Source organism: Hoplias malabaricus, chromosome 8 (assembly GCF_029633855.1).
Source record: "Hoplias malabaricus isolate fHopMal1 chromosome 8, fHopMal1.hap1, whole genome shotgun sequence".
NCBI lineage: Eukaryota > Metazoa > Chordata > Actinopteri > Characiformes > Erythrinidae > Hoplias > Hoplias malabaricus.
In genome coordinates, this window is record NC_089807.1 from 4,530,001 (window position 1) to 4,554,516 (window position 24,516).

The 24,516-nt window shown below is 42.2% G+C and overlaps 1 protein-coding gene across 1 annotated transcript; it reads right to left on the reverse strand.

Moving 5' to 3' along the window:
- Positions 1–3,082: 3,082 nt before the first annotated feature.
- sgpp1b (sphingosine-1-phosphate phosphatase 1b) lies at positions 3,083–24,293 on the reverse strand. Its single transcript, XM_066679879.1, has 3 exons — positions 23,357–24,293; positions 13,440–13,529; positions 3,083–7,075 (listed from the first exon to the last, which is right to left on the reverse strand). Exons 1-3 carry the CDS (start codon positions 23,960–23,962, stop codon positions 6,524–6,526), a joined length of 1,248 nt encoding a protein of 415 aa, XP_066535976.1. The 5' UTR covers positions 23,963–24,293; the 3' UTR covers positions 3,083–6,523.
- Positions 24,294–24,516: the final 223 nt, after the last annotated feature.

Genomic DNA, 24,516 nt, shown 5'->3' on the forward strand with positions numbered 1-24,516 from the left:
AGTCAAGGTAGCATTATTTATTTGATCCTTTTTTTTTTTTGCAAATTCAAAAATAGAAACAACGGCAGGTTTTTCATCTGGTAAAGGTTACGCTGACGTCACAATCTAGCAAAACATAAAAAAAACAACAACAATCAGATCAAACATTTCAAACCTTTTGGACCCACGTGTGATCCAACGGTTAAAGGCCATTGCGTTACCCAGAGTATGCTGTGGTGCAGGAAGCTGGGCGGCAGGTGGCGCTCTCGCTCCTCATTCACAGTGAATGGGTGCTGTGTAAATGTGGCAGAGAGAGACCACCTCGCATTACTTTTCGGCTTCTAAACACAGGTTGATTTGCTAGTATTTAAAGTTGTTAGACTTGGAAGCCCGTTTCTGCCGCGCAATAATTTAATTACGGCAATTTGGTCAAAATAATGGGAGCGATTAATGGGTGCTTCCTCATTAATACACCACAATCATGAGTGAGGTTCTGGCTATTTCTTGACAGCAGTGTCAAATCAAGTCATTTAGCGTCTCACTTATGAGCTCGTGAAAGTGATAATGACGAAACACGCATCGATTCTGAGACTGTCATAAGTATGAGTAACAACATATAGAGCCTACCCAGTAAACAAGGAACGTCCCTGGACGTTCAAAATAGGTCTAAAAGTAGTCTGTCCGTCGAGGACATATTTTAAACGTCAATGAACGTCCAAAATCCATCTTAATAAGTTAGTTTAGTGGTGACCAATCGATAACGTCAGTGGACGTCCAAAACGCGTTTTATACAAGTAATTTATTTCGGGAACAATTAATAACGTCAATGGACGTCCAACACACGTCCAATAGTCGTCTTTTCAATGTCTGTGTTTGGACGTCTTTTCAACGTTCATTTTCAACCTTAAGAGAACGTTGATTAGACGGCAGTCATTACGTTATTTCAACGTTGAATCAACGGCTCATTGTTTACTGGGTAATATTAATTCTCATTATTATGACTTATTAAAACAGGTGTTTCTCACAAGTGGAGGAAAACCTCTAGAGGAAACCCTGACAGAACCATCGACACACACTCACACACACACACACACACACACACACACACTCACACACACACACTCACACACACTCACACACAAACAGCTGTTGAAACAGAAAAAGAGTAATACGAACACACCAGGCCTCAGCTACTAAACTCAAGTCGATTTATTTAGTGAGAGCGCTTTAACAGAAGAGTGAAGTGTCAGAAACCAGACAAACGTAAACCTGCCTGCAGTCATCTACAGCCCCAATCGCCTATCCACGGGACTCTAAAGTGTAGTTGCTCCGTCAGTGTCTCACTGTAAAACATCCAAAAGGAAGTGTGTTCAAATAAAACAAACTGCTTCATAAAACAAACACCCTTTTACTGAGTGTGAAACGGCCGTGTTAAATGAACCTAATAAAACTGTATTTCAGGTTATAAAGGTTATATTTCATGTGGTTTATGAGGACGAGGTTATGTTCTAACATTTAAATATTGCGTATACATTATTGTTGTAATTATGTATGTATCAATTTCTATCACTCAACAGTCTTTGAATAAACACCTTGTCACCAAAACTAATGGATACGATTAATATCTGAGCCCAATTTTCCTTTTATAAGATGCATCTCTGTGTGTGTGATTCAGCTGGAGATGGCTGCTAGTTTCTCGCATGTTCCATATCAAAAACGAGCAAGAACGGCCTCGGAGAGTGTCATTATTCAGTAACTCATCTGTGGAAGGAGAGGCCGGAGCAGGGCTCTTATAACCAGAGTCCTAACGTGAAGGCACAGAGGAATTCTACACTCAACAGTGCTCAAAACAGACGGATCCTGAGACACGGATTAAGCCTCATTTTCTATTACTACGAGGCCACCCCTCTACGGAACAAGCTCATAGAAAAATCAAGAACGTGGTCGTGTTTATAATGAAACAGAGCCCTCGGAGTCACACCTTCAGCTCAAGGCAAAGCTCAGACTTTTCTTCACGTCCTGGCCTTGCTCACTGCTATCTGTGGGATGTTCATGGGATGCTATGGAATTAAGCGACCTAGACAGTTTGACTTGGATGCGATTGGTAACAGGGCGGCAAGATGTATCATTATTATATCAATATCGCCTCGCGTTCAGTGCCAAATCCCAAGCCTGAAATAAAATGACTATGTGCTATTGCTAAACTGGTGAGAAAAATCCTGTTTATCTAGCTTTAAAAAAAGTTTCTTTCCTCCATTTGCACACCTCGGCTAGAAAGTTCTTAAAGGCTAAGCACCACTTAATGGACCTCCGTGAATATTTGACATTATTGTAGTTACTGACAGATATAAGTATGAATTAAAATGAAAATAGCAGCTTAATTTGCTTTAAAACTGACAATTTTATTAAAATGACGGAAAAACCCGAGCTCACTACGGAAATTCTCGAACGCAACCGTGACGTCACTGGTGGACAACAGCTGAACAACGCCGCGGTAAAACACCGCTATGACCGACTGTTATGACAGTATCTAGCTAAATAACCAACATTATTCATGACAATAGCCTAGCAATAAGCTAAACTCAAATGTAGAGGTACCGTTATTCTTGTAAATGTGATCGAAGTCGAACTCGAATTCATCCGACACTATAAACCTCCGTAATGCAGCTACGTAGCCGAGTATAATCTGAGACACCGAGTTTAGCGAGTCAAGCTAACGTTAACTAACACCAACTAAAACAGGCGAAGTGAGTGTCCTTACCCTGTTTACCTCCATGTTACAGAGGCTCTTGAACACCTTTCGTTGGTGTCCTTACATGCCCATATTGTTGGAAAAGCGCCTGTGAAATGAGCTACAGATAACGGAGTGAGCGGATGGTCCTTTCCAAAGTGCCCGTTTAAAGTTGACAAATTCCTGGATATTTTGGGATCTTTGGGCCATTTGTTCACAGATGTCCCACTGTACATTGAATGATTGCAGCCAAAAACAACACACCTTTTCCTCATTTTGCATGAAATTAAGTGCAACTTCTAGAGTTGTTGTCCACCATCTACGTCACAGGCAAGAAGCCTATTAGAGTTTCCCAACACCGTGGGGGGGGGGGGACCAACGGTCTTTTAAACCTTATTCCTTGAATTAGTAAGAAATAACATGTTTTCTGACTCTCAATAAACACAAGTTAGGAACTCAAACTCCACTGTGTTTATTGGGTTGACACTTTCATATTGCTGGTGCTTAGCCTTTAAAGGGAAAAAAAAAAAAGTAGTTCCTCTGTGGTATGGTCCTCAGAGGATTTATTAGACCCTCTTTCTCCTGAGTTTAAAGATTCTGCATAGTCAGTGTCATGAGTGTTTTGCTCTGCCAGATCGGTAGTGCTATGGAACAACATGAGAAAGGCTGAATACTGCAATTAAATGCGGAACGACACGATACGTATAAACATTATTTTTGATCAAAACACATTGTCAATAAACAACGCATGCGCACAAATACACACACACTAATTTACTGTGAGCCTGTTTACATCTTTCACGAATCGTCAGCGCCAGGATTTATGTAGATAACGAAGATCCACGTAAATATACTTCTATAAATGCACCCAGGATGCATTTTAATTTAATTTTTGCTCAAACCACTTCAGCTTTTATGGAAGTGTAAAGGCATTCTTCTCTCCACACCACAGTCCACAACCAAATACAGCTCACATTATCCATAACTGCTCATGGAGGACACACACGTAAGAGCTAATTTGCATATTACACACCACAAAATCAGATTTCAGTGTGACTAACCAAAGACGTTTTTGACATGTGCTTCAAATCTTAAGATACAATCCACAGACCTGTTCCTTTAAAGAAACGGGTGTAAACAGGGCCGACCGACAGGGTGTGGAATGGACTTAAACTTTATTTATAATATATTTAGACGGCTACAATTCTACACTCTTAAAAATAAAGGTGTTATAAAGGTTTCTTTGAGCGATGCCATAGAAGAACCCCCTTTGGTTTCATAAAGAACCATATTTGTTTAAGAAATGTAAGTGATGAACATTTTAAAAGGTTCCATCACTCGCTCTTACGGTTCTTTACACATTTAAATATCAGCAAAAATGGTTCTTTACGGAACCAAAAGTGGCATCGCTCAAAGAACCCTTTATGCCAAATAAATATATCACAAATAAATCGTGCAGAAAACAAACAGGGAAATAATAATATAATAAAAAAGTGTGTAATGAGAAGACGTTTGTGAAGTTTCTATTTAATTTTCTCCTTATTGCACAAATCTGGCTTCAAATTTCCAAAAGCATGACTTTGCATCTGAAAGGAAATAATTCAAATAAATCTGAAGTCCCAAAAAATCAGCTCTAAAAGTATGGAAGGGAAGGAAAGGAGAAAAAACAAAAACAAAAAGAAACAAAAAGAAAAAGCCTCCCCAATTAATGAATGGTTCCAAAAGACAAAAGAAAACAACACAAAGGCCTCCCTTTATCTTTGAACCCGGTCTGTTGCTTTCAACTTGCAGAGCGTGGTGAAGGTTAGAGCTATAGCCAATAACTGACGTAAACAAGCTGAAGTATAACAATAAAAGGCTCAGAGACTTCACACACTTGTTGATAGCCGAGTTAACGGCAGGGGAAGTCGTCTTTTTTTTTGTTCTTATCACCGCCAGCACAAGCTCAACACAACTTCCTGTTTACGAGAGGTGCACCTCCAGAAAACAAGTAACAAATAAAATAAAACAGCACAACGGTCTTCACTCAAGTCTGACCAGCCTCGGGCACACATAAGAACAGTGCATTCTGGGAATACTGCATTTTAAAACAGTATCACAATAAATTTTTAGACACTGATATAAAATGCTTTACAATTAATAGAAGAGAGTAATATTCTAAAAGTGTGTAATAGCTTTTCCTGCGGATCCTGTTGGGTTTTATCAGCAGGATTTCACCACTAACCTGATCATTTAAGACAACTGTCCATCAGCCGGCATCCTACAGGACAGTGCTTTGGGCCCAAATGATCCGGCGAACTGAGACAGCTGTTCTCTGCTTCAGTTTAATGTGTTTACATTGGATGCCAGATATAACTCCTTGAGAGAAATAATAATAATAATAATAAAAAAAACCCTGCACTGATGTCTTTAAAACAAAAAGGTTTAGATCACAATATTTCAGTCTTAAAACACATACAAAAAGATAATATTTTACATCCTTTCAGAATATACCTTAGTGGTTAGAACTGATTGTCTTAAAGCAACGTAAGTGCAAGCTATAGTTGGCATCAACTAAACAAAAACAAAAAAAGAATCAGGATCACAATGTGGATCTTACTGAAGATGGTCAGCCAATGACATTCCTCCGTCTCCTCAGTAGTCCAGCAATTCATTTACAACAATGAAACGAACATAAACAACGAAAAAAAAGCAAAAATTACGTTGAAGCAGCAGATCCCCTTGGTGATTTCAAGGGCAAATAAGTGTATAATAAAAGTAATGAATGAAATTTTCAGATGTCCCATTTTGTTTTTTTGCAGTTTAAGAGACAGATTAACATCAGATTTATTCCAGACTAACTACTAACTTAGACGACTTAGAGACTTTAAGAAAATCACCACTGTTGGGGCGATGCAGTGGTTAAATCTGTACACAGGAGACCAAAGCTGAATGACTAGCCGAACTGGCTATGAAGCGATATTGCTATTAAGGTCACCAGGCTGGGGAGTCCCAGATGGTCTGCTAATGTAGGACTGAACCTCAGTTTAAAAACGTCAGTGTTGAAGCCCTTTTTTAGATCACGGAAAATCAGGGCCCACAGTAAAGTAATAGATCTGTGAATATTGTTAAAAAAAAGCCAAAACAATAAGAATTTCTTAAATAATTATCTTCTCGTTTGCTCAGTCAAAGCTAAAGGTCGAGGCCTTTAGAGATAATCTTCTAAGAATTTGCATATATCCGCCAAAGAAATCATATTTCAGTCAAAGAAATCATCTACAGGAACTCAAAAAACCTGCTGCATTAAAAACACTGTCCAAAAAATGGGGTGTTTGGGGGGGGGTCGTCTTCAAGATTCCAATGTGCTACTGAAACCTGAACAGTCCTAGAAGCTGCGATCAGAGGATGACCACAGATCGGTGCAAAATATGTGCCCTTTCAAAAAGATGTGGTGCCTCAAGTATCCAGCCGTTCAGTACTAATTAACTAACACTTTGATTGACATGTTATTCGGCTGACAGCTGAGGAAAGGTAAAGAGGACACGACACCGGAAACAGGTTCAGAACTGCAAAAGAATTGAATTGAAATGTGTGAATTTGGAGAACAGAATAGATTGCTCTGGGTCAGTTGTAGTACAACATCTGGCATTTTGTGCTAAATCTTCTTAAATGTCAATTGTATAGGAATGTTTTGCTGTGGTTAAGGGGGAGATGGACTTCTCTTTGCAACGCTAAAAGGCTGGTATTAGCTCCAATCATCTCTAAATGTCAGAAACAGAGCTCTGACCCAACCTGATTGGACACCCATTATAGAGAGATGTTCCGTCCACCCAATCAAGACAAGCCGATGCAAACAAACAGGTAGGGCACAAGGAAGAATGCACTGAACCCTACTGTCCAATATACGATATATCGGTACGGCAGTTCAACTTGCATATGCTGCCTGGCCTTCCGGGCGTCTCCGCTCGGAATCCCCACAAACCAGCACACGAGCGGGACCGTGAGAGCCTTCATCACGGCTCTTGTTGCTAAAACCACCAGGACTCCCAAGACAAATCTGAGCAGACACAATCCCACCAGACTGAAGCTGAGGGTCGGGGCTGGGAAAGGAAGCGCAGAGGCTGGAGGATCAGGGATCAGGTCAAGCTGGTAGTTAAGGTGGGATGCCACTGCGATCCCGGCCCCAGTACCCAGGATTTGAGCGGTGTCACCTCGAGATGTGCTCCACGTGTCCAGGGTGAAGGAGAACAGTCCCAGTCCTGCGTGGAGGGACACTATGACGATGGGAGCGTAGCGAAAGGACAAGTTAAACGTGTCGATCAGATGCAGAGTAGGGCTGAAAACAACCAGGATTAGCAGACTGAAGAGGAAGCCAGCGATTACGTCCTGCAGAAAAAGAACAAACAGAATGATCAGGTGTGTAACATTAAAGTTTAGCACAAAGTGTGTTTGTCTGTAGTAGTTCTTAGAAGAGGCTAGGGATTACATCTCAAAAGAAATTCAAAATATGGTGATGTGTATCATGAAAATATCTTTTTATCATGAAAGTATTACAATGCTATGCTGTGTGTCTGCCACCACTCGTGGATTTTACTGTTGATAAATTTCAGCTAGTTCCACACTTATTACTCATTACAAAACCCAGCTGGATAAACTGGTCTGGAGTTAAAGACCTTTGAACTAGTTCTTTCCAATTTATACTGACACTTTTGGTCTATTAGTTCTTGTTTTGGAACAAAGTCGACTGCTGAAATTAAAACACAGGTTTTTGAAGAATGCTGGGACAGTGTGGCGTGGCCTTAATGAAGATCAGTACTTCACAACTCCATAATAAAAATAGAATTCAGCTTCTTTTAAGTCTAGGTAAATATCAGAGCGAATGTTCCAGAGAATTCATGCTGTGCCTTGTGTACACGCCAAACATGGAAGATCTTCAGCTGTGAGAATCTTGATCTCACACACACACACCTGAATGTATGCTACTTTCTGAAAGGGCAACTCCAGAAGATATCCGAACCTGATTCTCCAGACAATTTCTGGAGTTAAAATGTGAAAACAGCTCATATTTGGAAGGGCGCAACTGATCAACACTTATTTATGAGTCCAACAGAGGACAGATGCAGCACAGCTATAGTATCTATTGCAGGGTTATGGTCTGGCTGTTAATGTTCACCTTTGGTCTCATTCTCTGTCATGAGCTGGACTCTGGTGCTTATTTTTTTAAGTGTGTGTGTGTGTGGGGGGGGGGGGACGGACGGACTGTAAACTATACACACATTTATGCTTTAAATCCTTGCCTGTTTTCTCCTCATGTACCTACTCCATTCTCTAGCTGTACTAGTCTTCATTCTGTTCCTCTTTTATTAAACATATCACCACACTTACGACTGGACAGATTTCCATGAGATCACTGTCGTGTGTTTTGTAAATATTACATTTTGAGGCCAGTTCTAATAAGGTGAAGTGCCACACTTGTAACGCGGGGTAAATCATTAGGTATTATTTTAGTAAACATCACTGTAACCTTCACGAGCACAGAGCTGGTAATCCTTAAACATGTACCGACTTAGGCCCAGATTCTGTTAGGACTGAAACCCCCAATGCTCCAAATCCAATAATCCATTTCACACAGCACTTTAGATTGGGACCTAGTAAACCACTGCCAGCAAATCTTTGCTGAAATGTCAGATAATCTTAGCACCTTGTCACTTGGTTCAAAGTCTCATTCCACCTCGAGGAAAAACAGTCTCATTGTTGCACAGCTCCACGGTTTTTAATCAGCATTTTGATAAAATGTCTAGACATTTCTGCAACGTTGGTTATAGCACGTCACTAATACGGCTAATTAAAAAATACATTTCACCAATTCTGTATTTTTAAAATGTTTTGAATGCAGTGTCACATTTCTCTAGCTGGCGATACTGGGGCTTTCAAATGTTGGAAGAGTTGAATAAAAAAAAAAATAATAATAATATTACAAGATACACAAGATAATACTGTTTAAATTCATTCATTCATTCATTATCTGTAACCCTTATCCAGTTCAGGGTCGCGGTGGGTCCAGAGCCTACCTGGAATCATTGGGCGCAAGGCGGGAATACACCCTGGAGGGGGCGCCAGTCCTTCACAGGGCAACACACACTCACACACACACACACCCCTACGGACACTTTTGAGTCGCCAATCCACCTACGAACATGTGTTTTTGGACTGTGGGAGGAAACTGGAGCACCCGGAGGAAACCCACACAGACACAGGGAGAACACACCACACTCCTCACAGACAGTCACCCGAGGAAACCCACACAGACACAGGGAGAACACACCACACTCCTCACAGACAGTCACCCGGAGGAAACCCACACAGACACAGGGAGAACACACCACACTCCTCACAGACAGTCACCCGGAGGAAACCCACACAGACACAGGGAGAACATAAGTATTTATTTTTTTAAATATATTTTATAAAATTGAAATTCAATGAAAATATAGCACGTTTTGTTATGAACACTTTCATAAGCGTTTAAACTACAGATGAGGTTAATAAAGAGAGGAGCATGATACATTCTGCACTGCTTTGTGCCACATGTTAAAACATTACCTTTTAAGAAAGTATTACTAGGTTTTGAAAGTTGTGTAAACCACTCGGGTTTGGTTCATGGATTTTGGAAAATTAAATTACAGTAAAATGACATGTTTAAGAAACTTCAAATAAAAATAAACAATGTGTAGAAAACTGCCCCTTACACACAACGTCTGTTAATTAATCACTTCAAAATCACACCGAAACTCCAGAAAGTAGGAATGAATGGGTGATACCAGGAAACTGATGAAGTCCAGCTGCCGCTTCTCTGAATTCACTCAATCAGCCCTGACACACAATATGACCGTAACCATGGAAACAGCTCCACTCAACACAGCAACCAGACACTAGGTCATCCTCGGTACTACATCAGCACTTAGAGCGCATCAGAAAAGGACAGGAATACACGCCCAAACCGCACCAAACCCATTAGATCATCAGCTACAGTGAAAAATCTCTCCTGAACAGAGAAAATCTCTCTCTCTCTCAAGATGGGGAGGACAGGGCAGGTCTTAACACATTGTATTTTAGGGTGTGCTCACGCTTGGCAGATTGGGTTTGAGTAAAGTGAACCCTGGTGTGATATTTAAGCGTGAACTCTATATTTAAAGTAACACCATGTACAATTCTTACCTTAAAATTACAACTTCAAAATCATTGTGATAGGGAGAACATGACCTCTGACCTTGATACTCTGGGCTCAGCACTGCAGAAACTGCACTATAAAAATTGCAGAGAGTAGGAAGCCAGCACCCTTCATTTCTGGACAGTGCTTTAAAAGTGAATTACAACTCTGCAACTGTAGAGGGAGCCCTGGAGCAAAAACAGAAAATCTTACCTAGTGTCCCTTTAAACTTAAGAAATGAGCTGAGACTTAAGACAGTTGGTCAACCTCAGTTTACTTCCCAAAGGAACTCTGGGACTCAGAGACCCAAGCCTGCTAGTTCGGCTAGCGCTAGCATGTGGCAATTTGCAAACATTTTATACAAATGGCAAGCAATACATAAATTGATATAATTCAGAACGAGCCATTCACTATGTATCAAATAGACATGAAATGGCTACCTGTATCACAGTAAACCAAGGTAAAACCTCCTGACAGTTAGTGATACCCCTTTAAAGTTAATTACAGTGGTGTAAAAACCTCACGCAAATTACAGTGCAAACCTAAGTTAGGGACAATCTCCAAGACCCAGCTCCACCGGCCCAGGATGCGATTGTGTGTTGGGGGAAGGAGGTACAGTGACAATGACCCTCAAAACTGTGGAGGTGAAATCAAGGGGGGTGGGGATTACATTCATTCATTCATTGTCTGTAAGCCCTTATCCAGTTCAGGGTCTCGGTGGGTCCAGAGCCTACCTGGAATCATTGGGCGCAAGGCGGGAATACACCCTGGAGGGGGCACCAGTCCTTCACGGGGCAACACAGACACACACACACACACCTACAGACACTTGAGTAGCCAATCCACCTACCAACGTATGTTTTTGGACTGTGGGAGGAAACCGGAGCATCAGGAGGAAACCCACGCAGACACAGGGAGAACACACCACACTCCTCACAGACAGTCACCCGGAGGAAACCCACTCAGACACAGGGAGAACACACCACACTCCTCACAGACAGTCATCCGGAGGAAACCCACTCAGACACAGGGAGAACACACCACACTCCTCACAGACAGTCACCCGGAGGAAACCCACACAGACACAGGGAGAACACACCACACTCCTCACAGACAGTCACCCGGAGTGGGAATTGAACCCACAACCTCCAGACCCCTGGAGCTGTGTGACTGCGACACTCCCGTTCCGCCCAGGGTGGGAATTACATTCCACATTAAATGGTACTGTGCTCCGTTCCACAATAACATTCTGCCACCAACATTAACATTAAGTACCACCTTTACAATCGTATTTCCTTATTGGCTATAATACTGGCTGAAAATCCTCCAACATCCAGGAATGCCCTATCAATCTTCACATTCTTTGAAGTGCACCCTCCACCTTAGAGGTTAGAACTCCACTGATGCCAAAATAACACTTCCTTTGTTAACATCTGTTGATTTTATGAGCCAAACGATATATTCCTGAAGCCCTACTACAGTTCTCAGAGCATACAGCAAAGTGTTTTTAATTGAGGTTTGCTGCTAACCATCCCAATGTGTGAAGGGCTGAGTTGTCTGGAGGGAGGAAATATGTTCTTTAAATAAGAAATCAGGAACATCAAAAAAACTCAATGTTCTCAACGGCAAAAGTGGTACATTTTGAAATTAAATCAGATATTGGCGGGTTTAGTGGCTTTTCTGTGAAGGTTTCCTTTCATTAACACCAATCTGAGCGGTCTGTGTGCAGTGGGGAAGGCTGTAATTGGCCAACCCACATTCATGTTTTCCCACAGTGAGACACAGCGGTGTCACAGCCTCAGGACATGAGAGACGGCACCATGACCTCGCCTTGAAGAACATAAGAGCCTGCAGGGTTCGCATAAGCTCCCTCACCATGCAACCATCAACCCCACACGTGCATTCACAACTGACTGCAATTATCCTGTCCAGAAAAAAAGCACAATTTTCCCCTGCCGCAGTCATTTCTGTTTTACACAGAAACACAAGCTCAGAGACAAACAAAAACAACCACTTAACGTCTTACTTTCATCTCTTAGATATAACAACATAAAGCCAAAACAAGAACAAAACCAAACATCGGAACAAAAAAATTGCATTTTGCATGACATGCAGTGATACCCAAGGTACTGCTGAATGTAACGGAGGCCACGGTATGTACAGTGGAACCTCTACTAACGAACTTTCCAAGATATGAACCGGGCATTTGAATATTTTTTGCCTCCACCAACGAACCACAACTTTAGAAACGAACCCGAGCCTCCGCCGAGCCGGCAGCTGGAAATGGCCACTGACCCCAATAGGCGAGTCTTCCAGCGCGCCCAGACTTGAGTGAGCTTTTAAGATTAGCACATTGTAGCTTTAGCAATTTAGCATTAGTGTAAATAGCAGACATTGAAATTCGTGCTAAGTTAAGCCGTATCTACGCTTCGTCTCCCCACATTCACCGCCTACTCTCCGTTATTCCACCCACCCCCCACCTCCCGTCATACAGCCAGTGCCTGTGTTACTCCTCCAGCCAGTCGTCACGTCTTCAAGGTAGCGATATGTAACCACTTAAAACTTTATTACTGTTACCACTGTATTTCTTTTTTATTTTTAGTAACGCTACATGTATTTTTTTACTAATTTGAGAGTGTTGTAAACATATATCTGTTCAAAAAGGGTGACTTTTAATTGCTTTTCCATTATTTTAAATGGAGAAAATTGACTCGAGAAACGAACTTTTCTACTTACGAACCGGGTCACGGAACGGATCAAGTTCGTAGGTAGAGGTTCCTTTCTCTCTTTCTCTCTCTCTCACTGTGCTTTTGTCAAGATGGGGAGGACAGAGCAGGTCTTAACACATTGTATTTTAGGGTGTGCTCACGCTTGGCAGATTGGGTTTGAGTAAAGTGAACCCTGGTGTGATATTTAAGCGTGAACTCTATATTTAAAGTAACACCATGTACAATTCTTACCTTAAAATTACAACATCAAAATCATTGTGATGTTTCACTGATCTGTAATAGGGAGAACATGACCTCTGACCTTGATACTCTGGGCTCAGCACTGCAGAAACTGCACTATAAAAATTACGGAGGAGGGTAGGAAGCCAGCACCCAACCCCTTCATTTCTGGACAGTGCTTTAAAAGTGAATTACAACTCTGCAACTGTAGAGGGAGCCCTGGAGCAAAAACAGAAAATCTTACCTAGTGTCCCTTTAAACTTAAGAAATGAGCTGAGACTTAAGACAGTTGGTCGCTTAATTGCTGGAGATGATCCTATGTAGAACCTCTAAAACAATACGTATTACATAATTAACTTTACTGTAAAACCAGCCTCTACTGATTACTTTCTCTACTTTATGCCTTTGTTAAATGATATACTAAGTTACCGGCCAATCAGTGACAAGGTCCATGTTCTGGTGTGTGTCCTGACCGTTGAACAGCAGGGTGAAAGGGGCCTAGCAAAGTATGCAGAACTACAAAGTGCTCCCGTATGGTCAGTGGAGTTGATGAATAAGTTGTGAATAAGTGTGTATGTGCTTCAGAGCTTACCAAGACAGAATGCATGCCCATGTAGATACGGCTCAAACACACCAGTACACACCAGCTGAGGGCAATGGTGACTCCAAGCAGGAACGGATACTGTGGGGAGAGAGAAAAAACAAAAACAGTTCAGCTGAGCTCATTATGCTGAATTAGCTCTGCCTCACTGTGCTAATGTCACAATTGTACACAGTCAAAGAGGTTGAAAAACAGCAGACAGCTGAACATGAAAGATAACGCAGTACTGCACACAAACACCTAGAGCACGTGTCCTGCAATAACACAAGGATATTGTAGCCATGTGTGATTACGTATTAGTCACAGCTTACAGCAACAAGTAGTGAATATACTTTCAATCGATTAATGGCAGTAATAGGGCAAGGGCAATAAGTTTTACTTGGACATTGTGTGTACAGTTTTTTAACCTTTATTTTACCAGTGTCATGAGGAATGGACCAATAGCAATGCTCCAAAATGACATAAAAGAATAAACTAATTCTTTTTACATTGACTTCCATTGAAATGTATGGCTTTCTCCTTCTATAAAGTTACTACTTTGGTTATAGATGTTTTTATTTTCTGGAGAGCAATGAGTTCTCTAGGCTAGTTTAGGTTAACAAAATATGATCAGAATACTAACAAACATAAGAGCCCGCTTTTGGCTCTCCATTCATGAACTTGTGTGTCCTGTGTGAGTTCATCTAGAAATATAACCATGGTTCAAGCACAAACCTTTTAAAGGCTAAGCACCAGCGATATGAAAGTGTCAAACAAATAAATACAGTGGAGTTTGAGTTCCTAACTTGTGTTTATTGATCGTCAGAAAACATGTTATTTCTAACTAATTGAAGGAATTAGGTTTAAAAGACCGTTGGAAACTCTAATAGGCGTCTTGCCTGTGACGTAGATGGTGGACAAGACTCTAGAAGCTGCACTTAATTTAATGCAAAATGAGGAAAAGGTGTGTTGTTTTTGGCTGCAATCATTCAATGTACAGTGGGACATCTGTGAACAAATGGCCCAAAGATCCCAAAATATCCAGAAAATGGACTAAATTTGTCCACTTTAAACGGGCACTTTGGAAAGGACCCTCCGCTCACTCCGTTATCTGTAGCTCATTTCACTGGCGCTTTTCCAACAATATGGGCATGTAAGGACACCAACGAAAGGTGTTCAAGAGCCTCTGTAACATGGAGGTAAACAGGGTTAGGACACTCACTTCGCCTGTTTTAGTTGGTGTTAGTTAACGTTAGCTTGACTCGCTAAACTCGGTGCTCAGATTATACTCGGCTACGTAGCTGCATTACGGAGGTTTATAGTGTCGGATGAATTCGAGTTCGACTTCGATCACATTTACAAGAATAACGGTACCTCTACATTTGAGTGTAGCTTATTGCTAGGCTACTGTCATGAATAATGTTGGTTATTTAGCTAGATACTGTCATAACAGTCAGTCATAACGGTGTTTTACCGCGGCGTTGTTCGGCTGTTGTCCACCAGTGACGTCACGGTCGCGTTCAAGAATTTCCGTAGCGAGCTCGGGTTTTTTCGTCAATTTAATAAAATTGTCAGTTTTAAAGCAAATTAAGCTGCTATTTTCATTTTAATTCATACTTATATCTGTCAGTAACTACAATAATGTGGAATATTCATGGAGGTCCATTAAGTGGTGCTTAGCCTTTAACATTTCTTCCACTCCGACTGTGAATTAACACATGAAAGGCAGACTGTGTGACAGGGGTTCAGTCAGAACATAATTATAACTTCTGTGATAATAACTGTATACGGTATGCAAGTTGTGCCCTGTGAAGGGCAGCTTACTAATTTACTGATGTTACTGCAGTTGTCTTAAGACAGGGGTTCAAAATACACCCCTGGACAGAAAGCCTTTATTATGCCGACACATCCACCACCTCAAATTTGGGGAGCCATGCGTTTGCGTGTTTATTTGAGTAATGACAGACGATGTGCCATCTGGTTCAGTTTTTCTTAACTTAGAGATGACAACAATGTGTGTGTAAACCTTGGCTCTATAAATGGCCACAGATTTGTTTGCAATAAACAAAACACTCAGTGAAAGAAGTGTAGAGCAATGCGAGAAAGAGGGCTGATATTAAACTCAGTATCTGGAAAAAGGCTAATGATTTTAATTAAAAAGGTAGACTTGAACTGGACTTTACAGAAGTTCAAACCCCTCCCACAGTCTCATGTCTTGCTTTCACATTAACTATAACTCATCTTTATTTATGTTGTATTGCTATTTTCTTATTTGCTTTGGTGACAACCAGAGAAGGATTGGTTCCCCTTTTTGTTTTCTGTTTCCCTCTAGTTGCTTCTTCTAAACTTGCTCTGAGCAAGTTTTCCTTGCCACTGTTGCCCTTGGATTGGACCCGGATCTCTGTAACGCTGTGTTGTGCTGACATTTATTGTGAAAGCACTATAGAAATAAAGCGAACTGAAATTGAATTCAAAAGGAAAACTTATACTCAATTTTGGAAAATGTTCTAATGTCTATAATTCTCTATAGTTTCACTGTTATTCTACTGCTTTTATGGTTTATTATTGAAATTCATCCATTCATTGTCTGTAACCACTTATGCAGTTCAGGGACGTGGTGGGACCGGAGGCCACCCGGAATGACTGAACGCAAGGCAGAATCACACCGTGCCAATCCTTCACAGGGAGAGACATTCTCACACTCATCTATGGACACTTGAGTCGCCAATCCACCTACCAAGGTTTTTTTTTTTTTTTTGGACTGTGGGAGGAAACCGGAGCACCCGGAAGAAACCCACGCAGACACAGGGAGAACACACCACACTCCTCACAGACAGTTACCCGGAAGAAACCCACGCAGATACAGGGAGAACACATCACACTCCTCGCAGACAGTCACCCAGAGGAAACCCACGCAGACACAGGGAGAACACATCACACTCTTCACAGACAGTCACCCGGAAGAAACCCACGCAGACACAGGGAGAACACATCACACTCCTCACAGATAGTCACCCGGAGGAAGCCCACACAGACACAGAGAGAACACACCATACTCCTCACAGACAGTCACCCGGAGGAAACCCACGCAGACACAGGGAGAACACACCACACTCCTCACAGACAGTCACCCGGAGGAAACCCACGCAGACTTTAACCACTGGGACTTTAACCCACAACCTCCAGGTCCCCGGAGCTGTGTGACTGTGACACTACCTGCCGCCCACATTATTCATTTCATATATAAACATACCATCACTATTTTCTCTGCACTCTTGTCGATGCTAAACTGCTGTCTGTTGCCCTGTACAGATATTCATTCATTCATTATATAACAGCTTTATCCTGTTCAAAGTTGTAGTGAGTACACGGCCTATGCAGAATCACATGGCATAAGGCATCACTCACACACACACGCCTATGAACAAAGTCACACAACCTATCGACGTACCAGAAATAACCAAAACCAGCCACCAATTTTCAAATCGGTGAACACCTATTATTGAAGATTAGAATCCATGAGTGCAAATTTACTCAAAAGTAACACACACTTAATGACTCATTTTCAAGACAATACTTGCCATCCCATTAGGTCAGTGTTTTTATTAAATGCAGTTTACAAAATCAAGCCCATTGTAAACCTAATGCAAATTCGCTCACTCAACTCTCTGAACCTGAAGAGTGTAAGACATCAAATCACCTGATCATATGATTATCAGTAATGAGCCCTAGTTTGGATTTATTGCACAATTACTGTTATAACCTTAATCACAGACCAGCAAATGAAAACACAAACAGATTTTACAAGTAATGAAATAGATCCAATCTACTGAACAGATATCGGCTTCTTCTCATATTCCCTGCAGCCTACCGTAACCCTACCTTCTTCTTTACAAAAGAGGTCACCCCAGAACAAAAGGCGATCTATACCAGAGGTGGTTGCACAAATCTGATGAAGAAGAGGGCCAGGGTGCTGTAGATATCTACACTGTCATAGTCCAGTAGAAAGAATCCCCTTTAGAGAATAGACTCTAAAATGCACAGTGAGCGTCTAACACTAGTGACTTCATTAAACCTTAATATGGTCTGATTTTGTTAAAGGCTAAGCACCAGCGATATGAAAGTGTGAAACAAATAAATACAGTGGAGTTTGAGTTCCTAACTTGTGTTCATTGAGAGTCAGAAAACATGTTATTTCTTACTAATTGAAGGAATAAGGTTTAAAAGACCGCTGCCCCCCCCCCCCCCCCCCCCAACGGTGTTGGGAAACTCTAATAGGCGTCTTGCCTGTGACGTAGATGGTGGACAACAACTCTAGAAGCTGCACTTAATTTAATGCAAAATGACGAAAAGGGGTGTTGTTTGTGGCTGCAATCATTCAATGTACAGTGGGACATCTGTGAACAAATGGCCCAAAGATCCCAAAATATCCAGAAAATGGACTACATTTGTCCACTTTAAAGGGGCACTTTGGAAAGGACCCTCCGCTCACTCCGTTATCTGTAGCTCATTTCACTGGCGCTTTTCCAACAATATGGGCATGTAAGGACACCAACGAAAGGTGTTCAAGAGCCTCTGTAACATGGAGGTAAACAGGGTAAGGACACTCACTTCGCCTGTTTTAGTTGGTGTTAGTTAACGTTAGCTTGACTCGCTAAACTCGGTGTCTCAGATTATACTCGGCTACGTAGCTGCATTACGGAGGTTTATAGTGTCGGATGAATTCGAGTTCGACTTCGATCACATTTACAAGAATAACGGTACCTCTACATTTGAGTTTAGCTTATTGCTAGGCTATTGTCATGAATAATGTTGGTTATTTAGCTAGATACTGTCATAACAGTCAGTCATAACGGTGTTTTACCGCGGCGTTGTTCAGCTGTTGTCCACCAGTGACGTCACGGCTGCGTTCAAGAATTTCCGTAGAGAGCTCGGGTTTTTCCGTCAATTTAATAAAATTGTCAGTTTTAAAGCAAATTAAGCTGCTATTTTCAATTTTATTCATACTTATATCTGTCAGTAACTACAATAATGTGAAATACTCATGGAGGTCCATTAAGTGGTGCTTAGCCTTTAAATATCTCCTGAAAAAGTGCATTGTGTTCTGTGCACATTTTGTACTACACTCACAGACGTGCCACACCTGTTACTGTAGACACTGACAGTCTGTGATTACTGCATTCGTCAGTCTTCGTTATGAAAGCTGTCATCAACACTCCTTTCAGTGCCACTGACAATAGCACACATATGAACTTGAATTTGTTTGCATGGGGAAGGATATATATTTAGTCATTTGAATTTGATAAGTCAAGCCCATATACAGAGTATAAATGGAACATAAATGTACTACGGTGATTAATACCCTAATTATAAATTTACATTAAAGAAAGATTAAAGGCAAGTGTCTCATAATAAACGGCAGACACAGCATAACTGTAGAACACGTTTAGGAAAAAGTTTAAAACATTGACTTGCTGAGTCATGCACTGAAAGGTCATCTCTTGTTTCTTATGAATGGGGAAAATCTGCTCTTGGCAACATCCGACACCATGAGCTGGAGCTGGATCACCAAAGATTTCCCTTCAGGAGGGAGAGGAGAAAAAACATGTGGTTCTAAACAGCCCAGCTATCCTGACCACACCTCATGCCCAGGAACCACATGATAGAGGCACTGGGCCACATGCTAAAACCTCCTGAAGAAAAGGAGTGCAGTGAGAGAGAACTCTCTCCATCTTTCTCTCAACTCCTTTCTTCCTCCACAGGCTTTTATGCAAGCCACAGCTAACCTCATATGGTAAAACATCTGCCACAGATTACAGACCAGCACTGTCTGTCTGTCTATCTATCTGTGTGTGTGTGTGTGTGTGTGGATTTCATCTTGAGAAATCCCAAGCAGCAGCTGTGTCTTTTTGACTGCTATGGCTGCTCTGTCAGGACTGAGTAAACTCTAAGAAGGGGACGTCTTCTACCCCTTTCCCACATTATGAACACAGTTCTCTTGGGTCTGTATGAAATACCTGTGACATACTTTGGTCAAAATACCACAAGGATCAAAAAACACAGCATGAGTGAGGAGAAAGGAAGCTTTTTTCCTCTTCATTCTCATTTCCTTCATATTTAGTCACTAGTCTTATTTCTCAATTTGTTCTTCATTTTGCTCCACTTTAAAATTCAAAAACTTCATTTTGCAACTTTTTACCCTCCCACACACGATCCAGAGCATATTTGGTCAGAAATCAGATTTCACCAAATAGAACATCAAATGTTACCACCACTACACCAAGAAACAGCATCTATGAAGATCAACAAGCATTTCCTGTAACGGCTGGGGTTAAAGTAGAGATGCACCGATCGCTTGGCCAGTGACCAGAATTGACCAATTTTCAGTGTGTTCGGCCATGACCAGAGGCCGATCAGTCTCGTATAACCAGTTCTGTGCCGGTAATATTTACACTTGTCCGACAGCGATACAAACACAGCCACAGAGGGCTGCAGGAGTAACCTGCTCTGCTTTCAATGGAGAGAAACAGAGAATGAGAGGCAGGAGGCTGCTCATTTGACTGACTCCAAGCACTGGGTTGGTTTTGAAAGTCAACAGAGCGCTCAGAGTCACAGCAGTAAAGTTAGTCACAGAACTCAAACACTCGGCTTTCTGCACTTCTGGTGTTAAATATTCCACCTTAAATGTATTGGCCAATATTAGTGTTATTCGCAAGCCTCTTTTTTTAATTTTCCACTTTAAAAAAGACAAATATGCAAAGCTAAAGATAACTTTAGAACCCAACTTTACTCATTTAATTTTGCTCTTTTGTCCTATAAACTTGTGCAAAATTTTGTGTAGGATGTTTCCATTAAAAGACAAATCAATTCTAAAAGAAAAATTACCAAAATTGGAACGGGCCAGACATGTTCTTTTTTATAAATCAGAAATCGAAATGTGCAAATAAAATTGCAATCAGTGCTTGTTTAAAGTATTGGTTTGCTACAACAGTGCTCACAGATATTCAGACAATGATGACCACTAAGGAGCAACAAAAACAAAAATTCAGACTTATGTAGTAAGAAGTACATTTTCTGTGTGTGACTTTTTAAGAACGGTGTAACGTTCTGTTGAGTACGTCTCCAATTTCACAGCATACAGATGCCTTAACCAAGTTTCTTCTTAAAAATTAAGCCACTGAGTAAATACGATAAGCAGATCATCAGCTTTCAGCTCGGGTGCTGCTGCAGGTCAATGATCTTCACCAATCCCAGTAACAGACTCCCCGTGCCCCCTGACCAAAGCCTGATGAATATTGGTCACTGGGAACAAAAGATAAAAATCCGCCAGGTTAAATACGCCCTGAGAAACAGGATCCCTTCAGGTCATGAACAGGTTTGACCAGTAAAATGGACAAAACCGAGAAGACTTAAAAAAGCTCAAAGGAAAAAGCAAAACAATAGCTAATATTTTTGATAATCATCTGCACCTGGGACAAAATAATGATTCCTTTAACACTCATTGACTGTTCATAGACGGTCACCCTCTGCCTAACCGTTTCTATAAATAGATAAGACGATGCCGTTGAGCCATTTGTCAGATTAGCAACAGAACATCCCCCGGAGAGTGAAGGATGCAGTGAAGCCACCGGGCACAACATATTCTTATCTGTGAGGAGTTGAATTTTTGAGAATGAAAACTGCTTGTTGAAAGCTTAACTCAATGTATATACCCCGATCAGCCATTACATTACTACCACCTCCTTGTTTCTATACTTACTGCCCACTGACTATATACATGCACTTTGTAGTTCAACAATCCCTGACCTTCAGCGGTCAGGGCCCGCACAAGGTAGTGGATATTTTTGTTTGGTAGACCATCCTCAGTCCAGCACTGACCCAGAGGGTTTAAAAACTAAAGCATTGCTGCTGTGTCTGATCCACTTATACCACCACCACCACCACCGCATCACTGTCTGTCCAGTGCCGAGAATGATCCCCCACCCACAACACCAACACATTACTGAAACTAAAGCTCCTACTTGTTTAATCTTGTTTATGGCTCTTTTCAAGAAAAGACTGTGGAAGAAATGTAGGCATGAATCTGCAAGATCATTTAACCATGTGCATGTGACTGAGGCTGAAAGCTTAAGTAGGCAGTTACCCGTTGAGATTTCTAGATTTTGTGTGTGTGTGTGTGTGTGTGTGTGTGTGTGTACTGAAGAACTGTGAGCGCCTGTTCCTCATTTTAAATTTCTAATCTGATTGAGCAAGACAGCAGAGGCAAAGCCAAAGAGGAGTTTGATAACTGAAACTCCACACTTGTTTAGACACTGCATGTTTAAATGTTTGTAAACAGTGTATTCAGCTGCTGTGAATGGGGACACCATATATTCCCTTTTTCAAAAGTCAACACAGGTCCCTGGGATCTTAATAAAACATGTGTGTCAAAGTTCAGTCAAAAATACAGGATCTAACAACACAGCACATGTTACCCTGCCTAAACAGCCATGTTCAGAACGACCGGTTTCAGCTTTCGAGAACGATTCTCTGGTTACTTTAAACGCAAGGCAAAAAAATTACTAGTTCACTCTGAAGTGATTGCTGTCGCAATACACCCCCCCCCCCCAAATAGGGTGTCCCCTTTAAGATACACATACCGGGACACAGCAATTCCCTTGTAAACACAGAGTCCTTATACCATCCCAAAAACCAAACTGAATGACAAAAAAATGCCAAACAAGGCCTTGAAGGAATAGGAGTGGAGCTGTGGAAATACATTCTCTGGAACAAGGGAGAGTCATTCAAAACCTCAGTATCTGACATCACTAATGCTCCCACAGGTTACTGAAAATTTAGTACAAATCACAAGCAATGGTGGATGTGAACGGCGGAGAGAGAATTTTGTGGCCTTAACGTTACTTACTCATTATTACTGAGGTGGGGTTTGTTAATGTTGCTTCTTTCTTGATTAACTCTTTTCTGTCCATAATACGACCTTGTGTGGTTTATGATATAATTACATTTTTGCTGCATTGTAAACGTTATCACAGTTGAGATAACACACACCACAGCTGCTAACTTTGAGGCACCGCTTGCTGACTACACATTACGCCTGACTTCAAACCAGCATTCACAAAAACTGAACTAATGGGACAAAAGCATTGTCTCTGTTTACTGTGTGCTACTTTAGACTCGTGTCAGGGTCTAGATCATCACACTTTTCTGAACACCAATACATCCATATGGCACTTCAATAACTGTCAAATGTAAAGAAGTAGTTTATAAATCTCTCAGGACCAAGAAGGTGTGACTGCGGTTCTAGACAAGGCATGGAATCCCATGAAAATGCTGCCTCACGAGTCGTGGTTCGTCAATCAAATACAGGAGGTCCTCAGGTTACGTCGTAAGGCGAGGACCCCCTGGATTGAGGTTTCCATCTCTAGCTACGAAAGTGCGTTTAAATCAGAAACTACAGAACTACCGTTCTCACGGCTGAATACCGTGTATTCAACAGATACAAACGACCAGGGCATATTCCACAAAGCCCGATTTCTCTGTTCTCCAAGTCACTTAAGTCCAAATTTGTGCACAACCCAGCGTGAACGTGCTACAGCCGTTTTCGTTTTGGACCGGCTGTACTTTGAGCTTCAATAATCAGGCTAATCTGAGAAATCCTGGCTTGAGATTGAGCCCCCTGCCCCACAAATTTCCATCTCTAAGCTCCTGCCAAAGCGGTGGAAGTGGAGAGCTACACTTTCCAAGGACACGTTCACCACAGGCAATGGAAATAAACTAAGTTGAACAGGGAACACATTAATTAAGTCATGTAGGGTGGATGAGTGTGTCACACAGATGTCCCTATTGCATACAAAGGAAATATGTTAGAGAACATAAAGGTAACCAGGGGTCTCCAGGGGCAGAGTTCAATCCCCGGGACACACTCTCACCTCCCATCGGGTGTGTGTGAGCAGGAGCAGCGCCAGCGGCACGGCGGTGGCGGACATGGCGTGTGTGGAGGGCATGCTGTACTCGGAGTTGTAGAAGACCTCCACTTTGACCACGGGCGGTGAGGAGGGTCGCGGCCAGCGGATGACGTCCTTGGCGCACTGCCCCAGGTACATCACCCACACCCACACCACGATCAGCTGCCGCGCCACCACCGGGTCCACGTTCCAGGTCATGAAGGGGAAGAAGCTGATGTAGAAGAGCTCATTACCCAGCTCCGTGCCTATCGTGAACAGGTAGTACAGAAGCGGGTTTTCCACGCAGAACGCCAGGCCAGTGTCGCCGGTCAGAGAGTTCCTCCTGAGTGGCTTCACGGTGCCCGTGTCCCCGCTGCAGGACAGCGGTTCTCCGTTGGCGGCGCCGTTGCTGTCAACTTTGCGCCGCCGCTTCTCCGGTTTACCTGGCTCTCCCCCGCGGGCGTCCGGAGGCGCTCTCTTCACGGTTTCGCTCTCTGAGGGCGGCCCGCTGACTCCGCACAGCCGCTGGAAACGGGCTACGAGCTCCGGGTCCTGGAGCCGACACAACACCTCCTTTAACCTGCCCTTCATTTTTGTCCGAGTGTGTAACCTGTGGGGCTGTTTGTTTCACTCCACAGAGAGAGAGAGAGAGAGAGAGAGACACACAGAGAGAGAGAGAGAGAGAGAGACGGTCGAGCTAACGGTAGTTAGCTAACGTTAGATTAGCTGCGCTACTCTGCCTCAGAGAGATAAACACACCTCATAGCGACCACAGAAAGCGGTCAATTTATTCGATTACTGTCCGTTTTATTCTCCGGAAGTTAATAAATAATAAAATTAATCATAAACGCTGCCTCTTTCCTTGAAAAGTGCGCCGCTCCTCGATGTGAAATCGCCGCTGAGAGAAAGTGGAAGAAACCGCTCAAACTTAACTGACAGTGAGTGTCGGGAGCGCGCACGTCGGAAACACGCAGGGCCAGCAAGCACTACGCGCGCGTTCCCGAGATTTGCAGGCCTCCACTGATCCCGTTATGGTTTCACTACATCATGTGATTCGATTCCACTGTGTGATACGCCGATAAGCCATAACATTACAAACACATCCTTGTTTTCACTCACTGTGCACGTACACTTTGAAGTTCTAC